The following is a 20,322-nucleotide window of genomic DNA, read 5'->3' on the forward strand; positions in this document are numbered from 1 at the left end:
GAAAGGCAATGAATAGTGGCTGTTTATTCAACTCCATCCTGACTTTGCGGCAGAGATATCTTGATGTAGACAGTATCTCAAAATAGGAAAAGTATTTAGATATTGGATAGAAATTCCTTCTAAGCCAAGAAATATGAGTAAAACATTATGACAACTATGTGAAAAAATATCTACACATTCATATGTTTCATGTGAAAATAGATCTGCACATTCACATATTTAAAATCAGAAGGGAACAAGGAAAACGGAAAACATTTTAAGCCAGTAGAAATATGTTGTTGCACTGGAATCTTAATATTATTGTGCCTGTGGAAGAGGATCTTCTTTCCTTGAGACACATGAATCTTCTTGCCTTCTTTTCAAAAGAACAGCAGGAGGACAGGGTGCTGGAGTAAAGAGATTTGCACAGTGGGAATAACATTTCCCCATCTCATCTGTCCTGCCCAGCCTTCTATTAACCATCATCACCTACCAGAGGCCTGGAGAGCTTCCTATATCTGTGGTCCTTCAATGCCCTTGCATCATTAATATCATCATCTCTACTCTTCTTCTAGGAGTGGATCTTATCGAGGGAGGTATGGAAGAAGTTGTGCATGTTTAGCTGTCAGTCCGAACCTTTGAGAGCCAGCAGGGGACAAAGGCAGCAATCACTGTCTAATACTTTGGACTTTCTTGGCAGGTGAATACTGCTATGCATGAGGCAAAACTTATGGAAGAATGTGACGAGTTGGTAGAGATTATCCAGCAGAGGAAGCAAATGATTGCTGTCAAAATCAAAGAGACAAAGGTAAACCACAGTGCTTCAGTGAAACCAAGGTGCAGTTGACTTTTGACAAAAGTTGGAGTTAATTCCTGACAATTGCTGTTTGAAATTGAATCATAAAATCAAAAAGAAATGGGGTCATAGGGAGAGATACCAAGTAGTAATATTTGGCCTTTGCTGAGTCTGATAAAAAAAATGATGGCAGCTCTGGGTGCTGCAAGCATTCTATGCTTTGACCTGGATGTTGGGGGTGTGTGTGTGTGTGTGTGTGTGTGTGTGTGTGTGTGTGTGTGTGTGTGATCATTTACTTAGGATTTAGGTGCTTTACTTTAGCATGTTTTCAGTTTAATTTTTTAACCTTTATTTTGTGTGTATGGGTGTTTTGCCTGGATATATGTCTATATATCATGTGCATGGAGTGCCCTTGGAGGCCAGTGGATCTCTTGGGACTGAAGTCAAGGTCGGTCATGGGCCAGCATGTGGGTGCTGAGAATAGGAAGAGTAATCTTCCGGAAGAGTAATCATTGCTCTTAACCACTAAGCCATCTCTCCAGCCCCCTTCTCTCAAATTTTAAGGTAATAAAGACAAATAAATGATGGTAGAAACGTAGGTTGGGGTTCTAGAATAAATGTGACTGCCATCTTGACTGCGTGGGACTTATAAAATGTGTTGGGAAACTATTGTGACTCTGTGGGAAGAATACAATCTGATATGGTAGAGGTGGGCATGGTAGATCAGAACATGATACTGCTGAAGCCAGGAAAGCAAGTTTGGAGATATACAACGACTTCTGGCATGACTTCTGGAAGATGTAAAGCAGACTAGTGATAGAACATATGGAAAGGAAAAGCATATTAATTGCTAGAGAGAGAATAGCATCATTTAACTTATCAGATATAATAGATGAAAGGGAGAGAACAGAGTCAAAGAACTGAAGATTTCTAAGCAGGGAACTGAAGAGTAAGGGTTAAAAAGGCATCAGGTTAGAGTCTCCATGCAGCCTCTGTATGTTTTTAGGCTTGTTGGCCTGCTGGTAAATGATAGTGATTATAAACCCTTGCTGTGGGTACAATGGGAAATGTTGCAAGTACCTCATTTGATGACCAATACTTTGTGCCATGCTGGGTGGTTCCAGCTAACATGAACTGAAGTTTCCAAGAATACACTGTGGTAGGTGTAAAGACACTTAGAGAAATATATGCAGCTACTCATAAATAAAAATGAGCTACTTTTGTTAAATGTGTGCAAAAATATATTGCCAATAAAATGTAAACAATGGTGATCTCTAGGTGGTAGAATTTCTTTTTACATTTGTACTTTTTTTTGTAATTAACATACATTGCTTTTACATTCAGAACAATGTTATTAATACAAAGAGGAGGTAAATAACAGAGAAATGGCTGAGTGCAAAGTAAATAATCAAGATATAGATTGGGCGAGAGACTTAGCAGCCAGGATGAGAAGGTGAACAGTTGATGCAGGGGCCATGGAATATTAATAACCCTTACTTTTATAATCACTGGGGCAGATCTCCTTCATGTTATTTTATTGTTTTTAATTAAGCACAGTATGTTTTATCTCATCTTTTCTCTTACCAATCTTTTAAGGTTATGAAACTGAGAAAATTAGCACAGCAGGTTGCTAATTGCCGCCAGTGTCTTGAACGGTCAACAGTCCTCATCAACCAAGCTGAGCACATCTTGAAAGAAAATGACCAAGCACGGTTTCTACAATCTGCAAGAAATATCGCTGAAAGGTATATATGCTCCTCATACTCTTTTGAAATGCCTGCTCTTGTGAAAAAGGGCTGGCTCAAAGTCACTTAATTCTCTTCAGCCATTGTATAGTAGCTGCCACCTGAAGATTTTTACCAGCTAGGTAGTTATTGAGCCTCAGTGATAAATTACCCTGCAGATTTCTGGACCCTTTTCTCTGTCTTTGCTGTCTGCCAGCTGTTTTAATACACAGCCTTAAGCTTCCTGCTAGGTCTTGAGCAATCTGTTACTGTTGTGGTGTATGCGAAGAGAAATACTGGATTACATTGGTAGGATGTGTCTTTCCTAAGCCTATGCACTTTAAAAAAAATCAAATTCACCCTTATTCTCTTGCCTCCAATTTCTCTCCTATGCCTTTATTCTACTTTTCCCTCCCTATTTCGTGTGTTCTCTTTTTTTCAAAACTACTGAGTTCACTTATTGTTGTCTGTATGTGTGTGGGTGTATGTAAAGTTTTTATTGTTTGCACTTAGGTTTTTCTTGCATAAATTCCTTAGAACAGTAATTCTTCAGCTTTTGTTTAATCACTTGGTCTTTTGAAAATTAATGTCATGAGCATTGTTCCAGAGTGTCAAAGAACTCATGGATCATTAACAGTCTATCTATTGGCCCAGAGTCAATGCTCTAAAGTAAATAATTGTCCAATAGGGCCACCAATTCTTCAAGGGGCTGCAGTAGACCATTAGGCCATATTGTGGGGATTTATTAAGGCAACTCCACATAGTTAAAAAGGAGGTTTATTTTGGGGGTAACTTACAGCTAGTAAAGGGGTTGGTTACAGGATCTGGGAGAGGTGAGGTGCAGTCTAGCTGGGTTCTCTGGAGAACTCCGCTCGGTCTACCATCCAGTATCCAAGATCATCAGGAACCCAGAGAGCAGGCATATCTGGATCTCGGGTCTTAAGGGCTCCCGTCTTTTCCCCACCTCAGGGGCAGGTCATAGATAGGCGTGACAGTTACCAGAAGCCTCACTGGGGGTAGTACTTCCAGGTCAAAGCTGGAACAGCTAGCTACCACTACAAGGCCAGATATGATCTCCTTTACAAATTTCCCTCTTATTCACTGAAGACTTTTGGTTTTTAAGTTCATGATCTTCCTCCTATTGGTCCTGTCATCATTCTGGGAAAGTTCATTCAGACAACTAACCCATGTAATACTCTAACCACCTAGCCATCCACCTTCTCTGCTATCTTCTCCAGAGACTCCCAACTTGGATTCATTTCATCCACTCATTTTTCTGGACCACAATGTCCAGTCATTATCATCACTCAGAATCACACAATCATAAACTAAAGCATCACATTTTCTAACCACAACCTCTTCTTAAATTCAACTTTATTAAGACCTCTAAGTCTTGAATCATATACTTACTTCCCTATTTTCTTCAAGTGACACTTATCTCTACTTTGTTCTAAGCTTATTTGGGCTTTGGGATTTATCACTTTAGCCAATCTTTTTTTCCCCCAATTCACCTTCATATTACCCTTAAGATAATCAGTCTGACAAAATCCCAAACCTGAATCAGTCTACCTTTTTCCATGCCTGTATTTGACTTTCTGAATTTTGGTAGAGAAAAATCACACAACAATCACAGGACTGAGTGTGCAGTACTGACCTAACTCTTTCTGTGTTGCTATGGTCCGCTTTCTTTTCAACCTATCTCCATCATGCTATTTCAAATCTTACGTACTCACCTTAAATTTCAACACTGCCATGTTTCTACTCACGTTTACTAAATTGTGTAGATAATGGTAAGTATAAAATGACAATGTTTAACTTCTCATATCAAATTTCTAGACATAGTTATGTCCACATTCCTTACTTCCACCTTCCTTCTGTTCTAATAAAAGATTTGTCTTCTCATTTGTGATTTGGCTATGTGCATCCTGGTTTCTTATAGCTTCAATTTTCCACACAGTTGTTGGTTTCACATCTACTTTTATGCCAACTAATGTCTCTATAGCCAAAAAACAAAATAAAAGGCCATAATTTTCTTCTACCTCATACCGTCTCTAGTTGTCACTGGATTTCCCTTCTCTTTGCAGACAACTGTTTTCTATTTCCTCCCTCTTTACTTTCATTAAATGTTAAATCTTGTTTGCATAAAAGTGATACTTTGTATATAGTTAGAATGTAAAATATAGCAAAATCATATTGCCAGAAACATCACTCTCCTATTATCCACTTTCTGCTTTCCGATAATGATGAAGATGATGATGATGATGCTAACAACAAGTTTATTTTAGACACCTATTTTAACCCTTTATTGGTGTAAACACAAAGAACCCTTACAAACATTTTATAAGGTAGATATTAATCTTTCCCGATTTTACAAATGAGACCATAAAACTTAATAAGCTTAAATAGCTTGCCTAAGATCACCCAACTAGTGAGGGACAGAGGCAGTGTTCAAATCTGAGGAGTTTTGCACCATTATCTACAATTTTTCCAACAACACCAAGCAATTTAAATTCTGTTAGATATTCCTATTGATATGACATTGACATTGATATTTTAGCTATTCTTCATTTTAGATACTGACTTCTGAAAATTTGGCAATTTTTTCCCTAACTATTTTGTCAAACATTTTAGCTTGCCTCCTTATTTTTTGAAGACCCCAATTATATGTTTATATGCTTGACGTCCTGTAGTTCACTGATGTTCTAGGGAGATTTTAAGGTTTTTTCTTCTGTATGTTTCTGTTGATATTTTTCTAGTTCACTAGAATTTTGGTGTATAATGTTTAATCTTCTATTGACCCTTTGAATATATTTTTCATCTTAGATATTGCAGTTTTCATCTCTAGCAGATTGATTTGGGTCATTTCCAAATATCTTCCAACTCTGTAGGTTATGTGTTGAGCAATGCTGCAATGAACATATGACTGCAGATAGATTTTTGACATATTGACTTTTTCCTTTGAGAAGTAAGAATATTGGATCATATAATAGTTCTGTTTTTCATTTTCTGAGCAAGCTCCATGAAATTTGCTAAAATATATATAATAACTACACTAATTTACATTCTCATCAACAGTATACAAGGATTCCTTTTCCTGATATTTTTTCAACTTTTATGATTATTTTTTAAAATGATTGCCATCAAAGCCTACAAACTCAGATTTTCCAAAATTTTGCCAAATTGTGTCTTGGTTATTTGTTCTTGGTCATTTTTACTAGACACAAGTGACTTTAAGTTATGGGATCTTGTCTTTTTTGTTCATCTTTCTCCCTTTTATATTCTCTCTTACTCTTTTTCTAGGAGTATAATTAACTAGATAGTGGGCATCTAAGATTTTTCCTCTAATTGAAAAACAAAATCTTATCTGGGCCTTGTAGTGTAGTCCAGTAATTCCAACTGTTAGGGAGGCTGAGACAAAAGGATTGAAAAGTTCAAGTCCCGTTTGGGCTGTACTGAGTTGAAGGTCAACCTAAACAGCTTTAGTGCCATCTATCTCAAAGTAAAATGTAAAAAGAGTGCTGAGGATGTAGCTCAGCCAGTTCCTACTACCACAAAAATGCCAAATAGCTGCTTCTCGTTTTCCATGATTTTCTTCCTCTTTCTATTTCTGCAACATTTATTTAAATTGCCTTTCATTTTTCATTTCATTAAAAGATACTCATTTTTCAAATAAGTATTTATTCAACATTGAGCACATTTACCCTGATACCCTCCATTTTTTCAGTGCTCTCTTCTGTTGGTCTCTTTTGTTCTTGAAAATTTCACCCCCATGGGAGGAATTACCCTTTCTGAGTAGATGGGGAGCAGGTAGGAAGAAGGTAGGGGGAGGGAGCTGGAGAAAGGGAGGGAGGGGAAACTGTGATTGGTATGTGAAATAAATAAACAAATAAATGAATGAATAAAAGAAAGCTTCACATCCACTTTCATGTCATACATGATTTTATGAATCTGTATGAAATCTAGAAATCACAAATGAGAGGAAAGCATATGATGCTTTTTGAGACTGGCTTCATTTGCTTAATATGAATATCCCTAGTTGCCTTCATTTTCCAACCAATAAAATAGCTTCATTTTTCTTTATGGACCCCAAAATACATTAATATATATGTTAAACACACATGCGCATATATCATATTTTCTTCATTCTCCTCTTGTTGGGCACCTAGGTTGGCTCCATAACTAGACTATTATGAATAGTGCTACAGTAAACAGTGATATACAAGAATCTCTGTGATATGTTGACTTGGAGTCCTTGGGGTAAATACCCAGGAATGTTATAGCTGGGTCATATGGTAGATCTATTTTTAATTTAATTCTTGAGTAGCCTCCATACTGATTTTCATAACTAGTTACATTCCCACTAGCACTATATAAGAGTTTCCTTTTATCCATCTCCTGGCCAGAATTTATCATTTTTTAAATGGCTGTCATTCTGACCTGGATAAGATGTAATTACAATGTAGTTTTTATTTGTATTTTTCAATGGCTAGTGAAGTTGAATTTTTTTTAATGATTGTTGGCTGCTTGTATTTCATCTTTCTATTTTTGGATTTGATCTGTGTGTGTATATGCATGCATATGTGTATGAAGGTGCACATGTGTTTTCCCATGCCCATTTATATGTGTGCGCATGTGGTGAGCAGGGGACAACCTTAGGTGCCATTACTCAGTCTCCATCCATTTTGTCTTTTGAGACGTGCTTTCTCACTGGCCTAGAATTAACCAAGTAGGTTAGGCTAGCTGGACAGTGAGCCTCAGGGATCTGCGAATCTGCCTTCCCAGCACTGGAATAACAAGTGTATGCTACCACATCTGGCTGTTTTTTCATGTGGGTTCTGAGGGTTGAACTCAGGTCCTCATGCTTGCACAGTAAGCGCTTTACCAACTGAGCTACCACCCCAGCCCCCACATTTTATCTTTTGATAGCTATTCATGTCATAAACCCATTTATTGATTGTATTGTTTGATTTATTGTTGTCTAGTGTTTTGAGTTCTTCGTATAGTCTAGATATTAATCCTCTGATCATATAAAATTAGCAAATGTTTTCTCCAATTCTCAGTTAACTATTTCCTTTGCTAGACAATTTTTAATTTTTTAATTTCATGAGGTCCCATTTATCCATCGTTCACATTATTTCTTGAATGACTGGTCAAGTTATACTACAGAGCCATATTAACTAGAATAACTAACTAAAATGATCCCTGACTCAAAAACAGAAACATGGATTGATAAAATTAGAATAGAAAATCCAGGTATGAACCCATACAGCCATAGCCACCTGATTTTTTACAAAGATGCCAAAAATACATATTGGAGGGGAAAAAAGTAGTCTCTTCAACAAATGGTAATTGGAAAAATGAATATCCACTTGTAGAAGAATGAAGCTAGACCTCCACCTCTCACCCTGCATAAATATTAACTCCAAATGGATCAAAGATCTTAACGTAAAACCTGAAACACTAAAATTGTTAGAGGTTAAAAGCAGGAGGAATATTTCCAGACATGAGGTAGGATGCAATTTTTTTTCTCTTTGAGACAGGGTCTCAATTATAGCTGTTTTTACATGGAACTTTCTCTGCCACACAAACTATCATCAAACTCTGAACAATACTCCTGCCTCAGCCTTCTGAATGCTAAGAATATAGGCATGAACTGCCATAGTTGACTTTCTTAATTTTCTGTCCATCTTTCTATTAAAATTAAACCTTCAGCATTCGTACTTTTACTTACAAGAGACCTTCCTTTTTAAAACATTCTATTAATTCCTTGAGAGTTTCATGAACTGTATTTTTATCATATTCACCCTCTCCCCCAACTTTTCTCATATTCACCTCCACCTCCTTAGCTACCCAATTTCATAGTCTTTCTTTTTGCTCACCAATCATGTACAGTTGGTGCTACCCAGCTACTCTTAGATGTGCATGCTGCCCTGTAATGCGGTTGACAGACCAGGAGTTACACCATTAAAGAAAACTTGACATTCCATCTCTATCAAATGCTATTAAATGCAAATAGCTCCTCAGCTAGGGGTGGGACTCCATGCCCATCTTCCCTCCTCCATACTGAGATTTTGTCTGTATTGAACTAGTTAGTGCATGTCTTGTGCATGCTGTGAGAATTGTTGAGTTCATATGTGCAACAGCCCTGTTGTGTCCAGAAAACAGTTTCTTTGAAGTCCTTCATTACTTCTGACTCTTAAAATTTGTATGTCCACTCTTCCTTGAAGATCCATGATCCTTGAGGAAAGGGATATGATATAGGCATCCTAAATGGGATAAGCACTCTGTAGTCTCTTATTCTTTGCGTGTTGACCACATGTGATTGCTATCTACTGTAAGAAAATATCATCTGGAAACCTATAGTAGAACTATGTATATGGCAATAGAAAGAGTTTAAATGAAGGTACTCTATAATAGGGGGATAACACCCCAACTAGATACCACAGCCTAACACATTAAAAAAAAACTCAGTGCAAAGGAATGTGTTATCTATTTTGGAATTTTTGGTCAATGGGATCCCATAGATCCTGAAGAATGTTATAGACTATTGCCATTGCTCTTGGTTATTGTGCAGAACTTGGTGCTAAGAATTTATTGCTGAAGACACCACATAACTTGAATCATAAAACATGGAGAAACTAAGCAGGTACTGGCCTGCTTTCATAGTGGTAGAAAGTACTATATAAACTACTATAAGAGAAAAGTAATCATCAATATCACTGAACTGTGAACTCCGGGAACTACAATAAGGCCTGGCCTGGCAAGATACAGCCACTGGTAAAATAGTGGCACAAATGCCATGGGTGTAACCAATCACTTTCTGCTTTGGATCAAAGGCCTGCTTCATGACATGGAATTCATACCTGGAATCATTAATGGGGACAAGAATCTGTGGTTAGATAGGTCATAATCCCTTGGAGATGACCTATTATACTGTTGTTCTGCTAAATGGCCATAGTATTAAAATGAGTCCTAATGAGTTATTGCTATGCCCATAGAGCAGTGCATTTCTCAACCCTCATCAGAGCACAGCTATGTTGACGATTCCCAAATCTCTATGTAAATCTTTCATGGGCTCAAGTGTGTGGAAAATGATCCTTGTTTCTTTCTTAGCATTCTATTGTTATTTTTTTGTGTGTTTATAAACTATTTGCTTATGTCTTTAGAAACCCTGCATTGTCTTAGTTTCCTTCAAATTTCTTCCTCTTTTATGGGCACGTAGATTCATAAATATGCCACTTTTTAAAAGCATTTAGGAGACAAGTTGATGATAAATGAAAATTAATTTACTACCAGTTTAGCCAAAACATGGGAAGACTTCTAGATTTTTTCAGTCCTTCTATTCCAGAGTTCCAATGTTATAGAAAAGATGAAACAAAAGTCAGGAGATATACATAGGTTAAGATATCAGAACTGTGTGAAATATTTTTCTAGGAGGCAAGTTCCTCTGATTGGCACCAGCACTTAAGCCTTTCCCTATACCCAGCACAGGATTCTTGGGGAACTGATAATTCTTTGGGATTCATTGTTTCAGCTCTCTGGTAGCCAAAGGGAGAGGCACAAGTATCTGTATAGTATCTCCTCTCCAGCCAGACCCATTACATCACTTTCTGTACTTCCCTGAATACCTGGTAAACTTTTGACTTCCCTTTTAAATTTCAACACTGAAAGGTGCTGGGAAGCTATGAGGGGGCGGGGGCAATTTGTTGCTTAGTGAACTTTGCTGTAGGATTATAAGACAGAGTGCCAATTTTTTATTGTTGAATCTTGACTGTCAGTACTGTAGGTGTTTTCTTTTGGGTCTGTTTCTCTTGGAAACACCCTTCTGTTTTTGGGAGGCAGTGTATACGGAGTATATGGAGTGGGGCAGGCTTATAGGCCCTGCTGTCAGCATTCTAGGGACCAAGCAGGGAAGCAGACTGAGACATTCCAGACTTTTTTTTTTAAGTAAAATGTCAAAACTCTGCCGAAGTAAACCTCACATCTCCTGCCAGGCTAAGGAAAGGGCAGGTTGAGTGGATCTGTAACTCTTGCTAGTCTTCATGCAAACTTTCATCTTTGTGTCACTAAATGAGCTCGATGTTGTTGGCTTCCTCATCCAGCTTCCTCTGGTCTGTTGTTGGTTACTGAACATCTGTCCCTTTCTAGCTTCCAAACATTTGTTGACAATCTCTTAGTTGCTGGCATCTATTTGTTTCATTCTCTTTGTCTTTGTGGGTTTAGGCCATTTTTATTCTTTTACCTTCCAGTGGGATATTAGGAAAGCAGAGATGAAATATATATTTAAACCACTATATTTAACTGTCCTTACTCTGCAGGCCTCTGAAATGTTTTCTCCCATCTTAACATTATTGAAAGTGTTCTTTTCAAGGTCACCAAAAGAAGACCTTGTTGCTAAATATAAAAGATGCTTCTTTGTTTCATCTTTGCCTTTCATCTTATTGGTATCTCAGGAGCATGTGTCCCTCCTGACCACGTTTACTTGCAATCTCCCTGTTTTGTCTCTCATAAAAATTCCCATTACCTGTCTGCTTTTCTTTCCTTTCCTTTATTTCTCTTTCTTTTCTTCTTTCATCATTGAGAGCAGCTCTTCCTTGATCTATTTCCTTAATGATACTGTTCTTCCTGATTCAATATTAGGACAGTTTCTTCTCCCTGCACACAGTTTTCCTTACAAATCCATTAGCCTTAAGGCTTCAATTTCCATTTAATTATGATCAAATGCTATGTTGATGATTCCCAAATCCCTATGTAAATCTTTTCATGGGCTCAAGTGCATGGAAAATGACTATCCATGTGATACCACTTGAGAATCATCTACCCAATATAAATATCTTTTTCTCTGGTCTCTCACAGAATCTGAAATTCATCCCTCTTCTTATTCATTATATTGTATTAAGGTACTATCACTTTACATAAAATTAAATTTTAGCTGGGAGACATATACCCCTCCAACACTTATTTGATGATCTTGTGTGATGATCAAGGCTTTGAAATATTGCCATGAGATGCTAATGTATAAACACAGAATTAGGTTATATATGGTATGCGGAGAGCATTTGTAGTTATCATTACATGCATCTCAGCTATTTGTTTTGTAAGAATTTTATGAAGGGGACCAATGAGATGGTTCAGAAGTTAAGAGCACTTTCTGTGTAATCATGAAGACTAGAGTTAAGATCCCACCACCTGGGCTGGAGAGATGTCTCACAGGTTAAGAGCACTAGCTGTTCTTCCAGAGGTTCTGAGTTCAATTCCCAGCAACTACATGGTGGCTCACGGCCACTTACTTATAATGAGATCTGGTGCCCTCTTCTGGCATGTAGGCATACATGCAGGCAGAACACTGTATACATAATAATTAAATCTTTTTTAAAAAAAGATCACACGGCCGGGTGGTGGTGCTGCATGCCTTTAATCCCAGCACTCAAGAGGCGGAGCCTGGTAAATCTCTGGAAAAAAAAATCACACCACCTACACAAGATAATTGACCTACCCATGCCTGTAACCCCAACTCTGAGTGGTACAGAGACAGGAGGATTGCTGGAATTGTCTGGATTCTAGTACACATGAAAAACATGGACTCCAGGTTTGGGGAGAGATCTTATCTCAAAGGAATAAGTGGATAATGATAGATGGAGGACTCCACATCCTCTTCTGGTGTCTGCATGAATGCATAGGCTCATATACCTGCACACACACAAATAAATAGATGAATAATTTTTTAAAAATTTTAAAAATTTTTATGAAGTAGAATTAGTGTCAACAAATATTTAATTATATACTGTTTTGATATACAGTTATTCTCCAACATATCTATCAATTTCAGTTCCAATAAGATATGTACATCAGCACTGAGATATAGCTCCACACTAAACTTCTAGAGACCTCAATCCAGACCAAACCAGGATTCATGGATTTGATGTAGAAAAGAATTTCAAAACTAGCCAGTATGATGAAGCAGAGTTGGAGATTTTGTTAAAGATATTTTAATATGACATTAAGCACAAGGGTTAGGAGAAAGAGGTACCCATGGAAACAAAGGCAAACCCAAGAGCATGAATGTGACCTTCCCTAAGAGAGTTACAGAGACGAAAACACACCCATGTATCAATATGAACACCTCAAGGGAGTCACAGAAAATGAGACATACACAGAGCATAGGTGTGGGCTCTTCAAGGAAGAGTCATAGAAAATAAAGCATACCAAAGTTGCAGATATGGGCTCCACAAGGGAGACATACATATAGCATTAACCGTATATACCATTGTGGTGGCTCTCAGTTACAGCTTAAAAGGTTACTAGATAAGAAACCTTCTTCCCCTCTCTTTCTCTTTTTTTAAAGAATTGAGGTTATATGGTGGCTCTGGAGATGCCTTGGACTGAATTCTCATCTGATGGGTAAAACCAGAAGACACTGTGGTCTCACAAGGGGCTTAATACATGCCTTTTCTCTGTAAATGGCTTTCTGGTGAGATTCTAGAAAAATACAGGTTTACAGCTGGGAAGTGAGAAAGTCAAGCAGTTGTTAATTGTGCTAAAATACTTCCTTCATTTCTGGCGAGAACCCTCTGATTTCTAGGTGAGAGGCCCTTCCTTCTCATGTCCCCAAATTTTCCCTGTCTTTTTATCTTGCCTCATGTAGGCATTGTTTAGTATAAACATAAAAGCTCTTATATTTTAAAAAAAAGCTCTTATATTATCTTTACTTGTAATCTAAATGCTTTTTAATCTTAATTTTCATATCTTCAATTTCTCATGTATTTGGATTTTTTTGAGGCAGGATCTTGTTATGTAGCCCAGGCTGGCCTGGAACTCATGATCTTTCTGCATTAACCTCCTGAGTTCTGGGATTCCAGGTGTGTGCCAACATGCTCTGCTATGTACTTGCTCTTTAAAATCTTGTCAGCTATTGTCCCCATAGGACATTGTTATTATTGCTGCTGTTGTTGCTGCTGTTATTTTTGAGACAGGATATCAGTGTATAGGCTTGGCTAACCTAGAACTAACTCCCTAGTACGGGCTGGCCTCAAATCCTAGAAATCCTCCTGCTGCAGCCTCTTGAGTTCAGGGATTAAAGGTATGCACCACCACATATGGCTTGTTTTCATGTTGTTGTTGTTTTATTTTTTACATTTATTTGTTTGTTTTTCATTTATTTATTATCCATTCATTTATTTATGTCTCTTTGTGGGTATGTGTGTGAACTCATATGAGTGAGATCAGCAATGAGAGTTGATTCTCTCCTTTCACAATGTTAGTTCAGGAGATCAAACTCAGGTAGTCAGGCTTGGTGACAAACACCTTTACCCACTGACCATCTCACTGACCCCATTGTCCCATTGTTTTCATATTTTTTGAATCATTTTTTCAGGGGTGTGTGTGTGTGTGTGTGTGTGTGTGTGTGTGTGTGTGTGTGTGTGTGTCTGTACAGTAAATTAGAGGATTGAACCCAGAAATTTTTGACTGCTTAATCCATCCTCTACACCGCTTTCAGTTTTGTTTGCAATCTCATGCCTGTCACAGACAGTGATCTCTGGCAGAAGACACAGCACTACACTGTCACCTGCAGCAGCCTAAGGAGCACTTTTCAGAGACCTTTACTCAAGTGAAGACAAGGTTCTTGACTACAAAAAGAATTTCAGGCTGAGTCAATACGAAGCGGAATTGGAGTGTATTAGGAAGAAAGTTTAGCATAGATTTGAACGTGGGTGTCAATAGAAAGAAAGGTGCTTGGGAAAAGGATACAATACAGTCAAGAGCATGAGTTTGGGCTTCTCAAGAAAGCCTTCCCCCTGAATGCCTTAGCAGTAGCTGAATAGAAAATTTTAAAGGCTTTTGAATTATATAGTTTGGGGTGTTTCAAAAGAAACGCCTCTACTCTGTCTCTTTTCTCCTTTTTGATAAGTGAAATAATAGAATATGTCTGTAGGAGCCTTGGGTAAGATTGCAACCTGATAAGGCAAAACCAGGGGTTTTACAGGTTACACAAGGGTGTTAAGACATGCCTTTTATCGTAAATGGGGTCGTTATTGTGAGATCCCTTAACAGTTGAAGGTTTATAGCAGACATCCTTTAATTTTCCTGCCCTGCTATCCTGCCTCATTACTACGTCACTTACTGCTTATTCCTAGGGGACTTAAAAGATCTGACTGACTTCCCTCCAGTATACCTTTAAAACTGCTCTTAAAACATAAATGTAGGCATATCACTCCTTTATCTAAATTGCTCCAATGGCTCCTATTATTCTTGGGTTAAAGGTCTAAGCTAAAAACAGAGCATATAATACCCTACATGATTTTGCCTCACTCTCTACCCTTTAAGCAAGGGGGAACATATTTAGCCTTTGTTAAATATTCATCGTGTAGGTCATGGCTTAAAAGTAACTTCCAGCCAGACATGGTGGCACACTACTTTAATCCCAGCACTCTCGAGGCAGAGGCAGAGGCATAGGCTGGATCTTTGAGTTTGAGGCCAGCCTGGTCTACAGAGTGAGTTCCAGGTGAACCTGTGCTACACAGAGAAACCCTGTCTCAAGCAACAACAACAACAACAACAACAACAACAAAGTAACTTCCTCTGGGAGAGTTGTCTTTATATTGAGTTTACCGCTTATTTATTTATACTGTCAAGCAGTCTATTCCAGAAATATCTTCGTTTTCAGAAATAGTCAAGAGCTATTGTTTATAGCTATGCAGCAGAGTATATGTTTTTGCTCAATTCCTCATTCCTTTACAAATGGCTCAGTATAAAAAAATTCTGTTCTGATTTTAGTCTATTCCATGCCTCTTCTGTCCACTAGAACATACATAGTGTTTCCAAAGTAATGTTTCCTTCCATCTTGCCATTTGTATGCACAAGGACCTTCATTGACTCTGATTTAGAAGGTCTGATACAGGACTGAAACCTGACTATTTTTGTAAAAGCTCCCCCAGATAAGTCTGATTAATAATGGGATCAGAAGAATTGCTGACATACATAAAACGTTCACTTAAAATTAGGAATAAATAAATGGTTATGGAAACAGAGTTTAGAATCAAATGGATATGGATTCAATTAAATTTTGCCTTTTACTATGGTGTGTGATCTTGGCAGCTTACTTAGCTTTTAAATGTGCATGCTTCCTCACTTACAAAATGGAAATAACATCTACTACATAACATTGTGGTAAGGAGAAAATTAGATAATTTATGTAAATTTTCATTTTCATGCAAGTGCCTTATGTATATACTAAGCATTCCATAAACGTTAGCATCATATTGTTGTTGTAAGTCATTCAGTTAGTCATTCAACATATATTTATTCACTATATGTCTAACATTGTTTTAGGAACTATAGAAGAAGATATAAGTGATACAAAATAGGATCCTTATTGCTGGGTCTCTTCAAAGTAGTTGGGGAGATGAACCCAAGGATGTAACTCAGTTGGCAGAATGTTTGCTTAGCATCCACAAAGCCGTTGGTTGAATCCCCAACACATCCTAAATTGGACATGGTGGCACATGTCCATCTTCCTGACCCTCAGGAGATGGAAAATCGGGAGTTCAAGGTTATTCTTGGCTGTGTAGCAAGTTCAAGATTAGCCTGCAATACATGATACTCTATCTTAAATAAATAAATAAATAAATAAATAAATAAATAAATAAATAAATAAATAGATGGGAAAGAACTAGTTTGGGACATGAAATTATCACAGTATTATGGAATCAGAGAATAATATAATGAAATGTAAATATTGTAAATGATAAAATAATGAATAGTATTAATGGGAAGGCATTAATCCAGCATGTTGGTTTGTCAGTTAGCATGAAAAAAGAGATGTAGAAAAACAATCTTAAACTGCTCTTACCAAGCCAGCAGAGGTCTACTTTGATGCTGCCTGCCAGATGGAAAATGATGCAGAGGGGAAAAAATCCTGTATTTACTTCTCAAAATTAAGACAGGATGGAGGAGTGTGTTTGAGGGGTGAACATATGTGTATAAATATGGTACAACTCTTAATTGGTTCCTTATGATTAAAATTGAAACTGTTTCTGTTGGAAAGGCAGAGATATGGTATTTTCACTTCCAAGTGATTTATTTTTACCTCGTTAAATCAGAAATCAAACACTAGATGAAGGTTCCAAGCCTATTTTGATGTATATTGATGTATTTTTTTTTCTTTTCAGGGTCGCTATGGCAACTGCATCTTCTCAAGTTCTGATTCCAGACATCAATTTTAATGATGCCTTTGAAAACTTTGCTTTAGATTTTTCTAGAGAAAAGAAACTATTGGAGGGGCTAGACTATTTAACAGGTGTGAATGTACTGTGCTTTCCTTCCCATTTTTTTCTTTCTGTTCCCTTTTAGTCTAAAGTAATCCGAAAAGGAAAAGATTTACGAAGAGAATTTTTTAATAAGCCTTTACATAACACATGTACCTTTTCAGAAAAGATCAGGTATGTTCAGGGTAGTATGGTTGTAGACCACATGTACCTTTTTAGAAGCAATATATTTTAGTTCATGTTACATAAAAGAAAAGTGGACACCTTAGGGGCTATGGCTCATTGGCAGAGATCTCAACCAGTATTTCATATAGTTCAGTCCTCAGTAGCAGCAAAAAATAAGAGTTTTACCAAAACAAATTTGTCAAATTTGTTTCTTATAAAGTATCATATCATTTCCCTAAGCTGTTAGGACTCAGAATTAGTTTTCCAGACAAATTTTTCACAACAAATAGGTGTCAGAAGTGACAGCCTACAATTGTTAAACTGATTGAAATAAAGACTAATAAATATCCATGAACAATGCAAAGAAAGTAAAGGATGAAACCAGCTTATTAAGAATGCTTGGTACTTTCAGGATTACTCAATGTTTGTTTCTTGAAAAAAATCTACACACAACCTTATCGTTTGAAGTGATATTGTTATTGTATTAATGCAGCTATTACTTGTTATCTCCTTCCTTCCAGACACTATATATTAACTTTGTATCATTATTCTTCATAACAAATCTATATGATAATGCCCATTTTACAGTGGGAAATTCTTACTAATTTGCATTTTAAATACTGTCAAATGTCTAGGAAAAGATTATTTTGAAATAAAAATAGGTTGAAGTCCATGTAACAAGAAAACAGTATTTTGCTTTGCTATATATATGTGTTTTGACAGGCAGTCTAAAAAAGTGAAGAAGTCATTACAATTACTTAGTCTTATATATTTGCCATGAAAGTGGTTGGGTAGAGCTTGAGGTCTCAGCACATTGTTTCAGTCTGTATGATTCTTGCCAAAGTTTGTCTATTAAGACAATTTCTCCAGATCTGGGGATGTTGCTCAGTGGTACTGTGCTTGTCTAGCATGGGCTTGTCTAGCATGGGCTTAATCCTCACAGCTGAAAAAAATAACACAAGAAACAAAAACTCCTACTTCTTCTGAAGAGACAAGGTACTTCCTTACCATTTTCTTTATGTTTTTTTTCAGCCCCAAACCCACCATCTATCCGAGAAGAACTCTGTACTGCCTCCCATGACACCATTACAGTCCATTGGATCTCGGACGATGAGTTCAGCATCAGCTCCTATGAGCTTCAGTACACCATATTCACTGGCCAGGCTAACTTCATCAGTAAGTCATGGTGTAGTTGGGGCCTGTGGCCAGAGATAAGGAAATGTAAGGAAGCAGTAAGCTGCTCAAGATTGGCCGGTGCGCCACGAGGCAAGTGTTTGTAAGACATGTGAGGTTGTTTAGTATAGACTTTCATAGACAGTGTAAGCTCCCCAGGGTATTGTAAAACATTACTGACGGCTGATAAGCCAGTTGTGTGTTTTCTTGCTGGGTAGTCACTGGGATCAGCCATAATGGTTTATGTAATCCTTAGCCTTTTCTCAGTCCATACCACTCCATTGATCCAAAGTGCTGCTTAATATTTGTTCCTGGGTAGCTAAGTCACCACTATTCCATGTGTGTGAACCTCTCTCACTGAGTCTCCTCCCATTTCATTGTCATGATAAAATTATGTTCAAAGACCATCGCTTCCTTTATTAAACCTATTTGTGTCTATGAACATGTAGCTCAGTCTTCTGCCCCTATCATTCTTCTCTTTACTATTTCCACAAGTAATTCCAGTAAATATAAAAACATGACAGAGCCAGGTACAGTGACTCATGTTGATAACCCCAACATGAAAGAGGTTGAGGTAGTAGAATTGCAATTTCGAGGCCTGTGTCAAAAAAACCAAACCAACAAAAAGCAGTATCAGTGGGATCCTAGCTGTTTAAAAGGCTGTTCTTCAGCCTCCATGTTAAGTTGGGTTCACCTTCTGTTGAACTGGAGAGAGACCAGGCACAGTAGGAACTTAACTGATTGACTGCACTCAGTAGGCATTGAGCAGAAAGGTCCCCTCAGTTCACAGGAGGGAGAGGGTTGGGGGTAGAGAAAGCAATGGAAATTGTCATGAGTCTTTTTCTGCCCCACACGCCAGCTCCCAAATAATGACACAGAGACTTATTATTAATTATGAAAGCTCAGCCTTTAGCTTAGGCTTGTTTTCAACTAGCTGTTATAATTTAATTAACCTGTTTATAGTAATCTATGTTCTATCACATGGCATTACCTCTCTTCCATCTTGCACTTCCTGTTTCCTCTCCGTGTCTCCTGACATCTCCTGCACCTTTATTATCTCTTCCTTCTTCCTCTCTCTGCCCAGAAGTCCCACCTATACCTCCTGCCTAGCTATTGGTCATTCAGTTCTTTATTAAGCCAATCACAACAATGTATCTTCACACACTGTACAAATATTCCACAACAGGAAACAAAGCAGAAAGAAAGCTGAATTCAAACAGTTGCTTTTGCAAAGCTGCAAATTAATATTTTCTTTTACTTTGTACTTTGCATTGATGTTTATCTTCACAGACCAACATGAACAGACTTTATTCAAATATGCCCTCCTTATGGGCTTTCTTTTTCTATTTGGTGACAATTCATGGGCAGAATTCTGTTTTGTGACAGTAGTGGGGAGGAGAGATAAGCAGATATTTGAGAGTAAAACATTAAAAAACACTTGCCTCATGCAGCTCCAATCTAAGCCACTTGACTCATGTAGCCATATGTTCCTGGGCATCTCTTCAGATTATGAAGTCACAAGCTCTAAGGCCTTACTATAAGTTTCCTCTTCCAGTTTACTCTGTAAGTTCCGGAAGCCAGTGTCAAAGACAGGAACTGTCGTCTACCTTCCTGATAGGGAAAGAGCAATCCCCTCCCAGAAATTGAGAACAGGTCTGAGAATTGAGAAACCTAAAAACTGTCACCTCTGGTTTCAAAGCTACAGAATCCTTTGTAAATGAAGGCCTAAAGGAGTTGCTACTAATGCTACTAATGATAAGGTTAATAGTATCTTAAAGGAATCCTAATCTTCTCTATCAGAGAAGTAAACATCTCTGCTTGAACGGCCATGTTCATTTTCATGAAAACATCCATTTGATTGTTGGACATTATCTCCAGTACTTCCTTTGTAAATAATGACAAAGTAAAGCTCTGTGTGCATTCTGCTTTGCCGTTCTCACTCATATTCTCTCATTTAGTCCTCATGCGTCCTTAGTCCTTAGCCTTCTAAAAGAGATTGTACTGATTCAAATTTTATATATGAAGAAACTAGTGTTCAAGTTAAGTGAGCTTCCCAAAGATATAGAACTCCAAAATGATGGGGTCAAGATCGGAACCTGTGACTGCCAGACTTCAAGCTTGATGTTCCTTAATTAATCTTTTTGTGCCTCATTAACAAACTTATTCCATCTGTCACATAACAGTTCCTTAGGCATTTTAGATAACTCATATATAACTACTA

General features: G+C 37.5%; 1 protein-coding gene across 3 annotated transcripts in view; it reads left to right on the plus strand.

Moving 5' to 3' along the window:
- Mid2 (midline 2) overlaps positions 1 to 20,322 on the plus strand; it is a 112,153-nt gene that overhangs the window by 76,343 nt on the left and 15,488 nt on the right. For 2 of the 3 annotated variants that reach the window (XM_052736860.1, XM_052736843.1), the window contains exons 4-7: positions 680 to 787; positions 2,372 to 2,520; positions 16,668 to 16,795; positions 17,961 to 18,194. In XM_052736860.1, the coding sequence (XP_052592820.1) occupies positions 680 to 787; positions 2,372 to 2,520; positions 16,668 to 16,795; positions 17,961 to 18,194 (619 nt within the window). The remainder of the gene's footprint in view (positions 1 to 679; positions 788 to 2,371; positions 2,521 to 16,667; positions 16,796 to 17,960; positions 18,195 to 20,322) is intronic. The other variant, XM_052736851.1, reaches the window with a different exon arrangement.

Source organism: Peromyscus californicus, unplaced genomic scaffold, assembly GCF_007827085.1.
Source record: "Peromyscus californicus insignis strain IS unplaced genomic scaffold, ASM782708v3 Scaffold_10__1_contigs__length_136768540, whole genome shotgun sequence".
In the NCBI taxonomy this organism is placed as follows: Eukaryota; Metazoa; Chordata; class Mammalia; order Rodentia; family Cricetidae; genus Peromyscus; species Peromyscus californicus.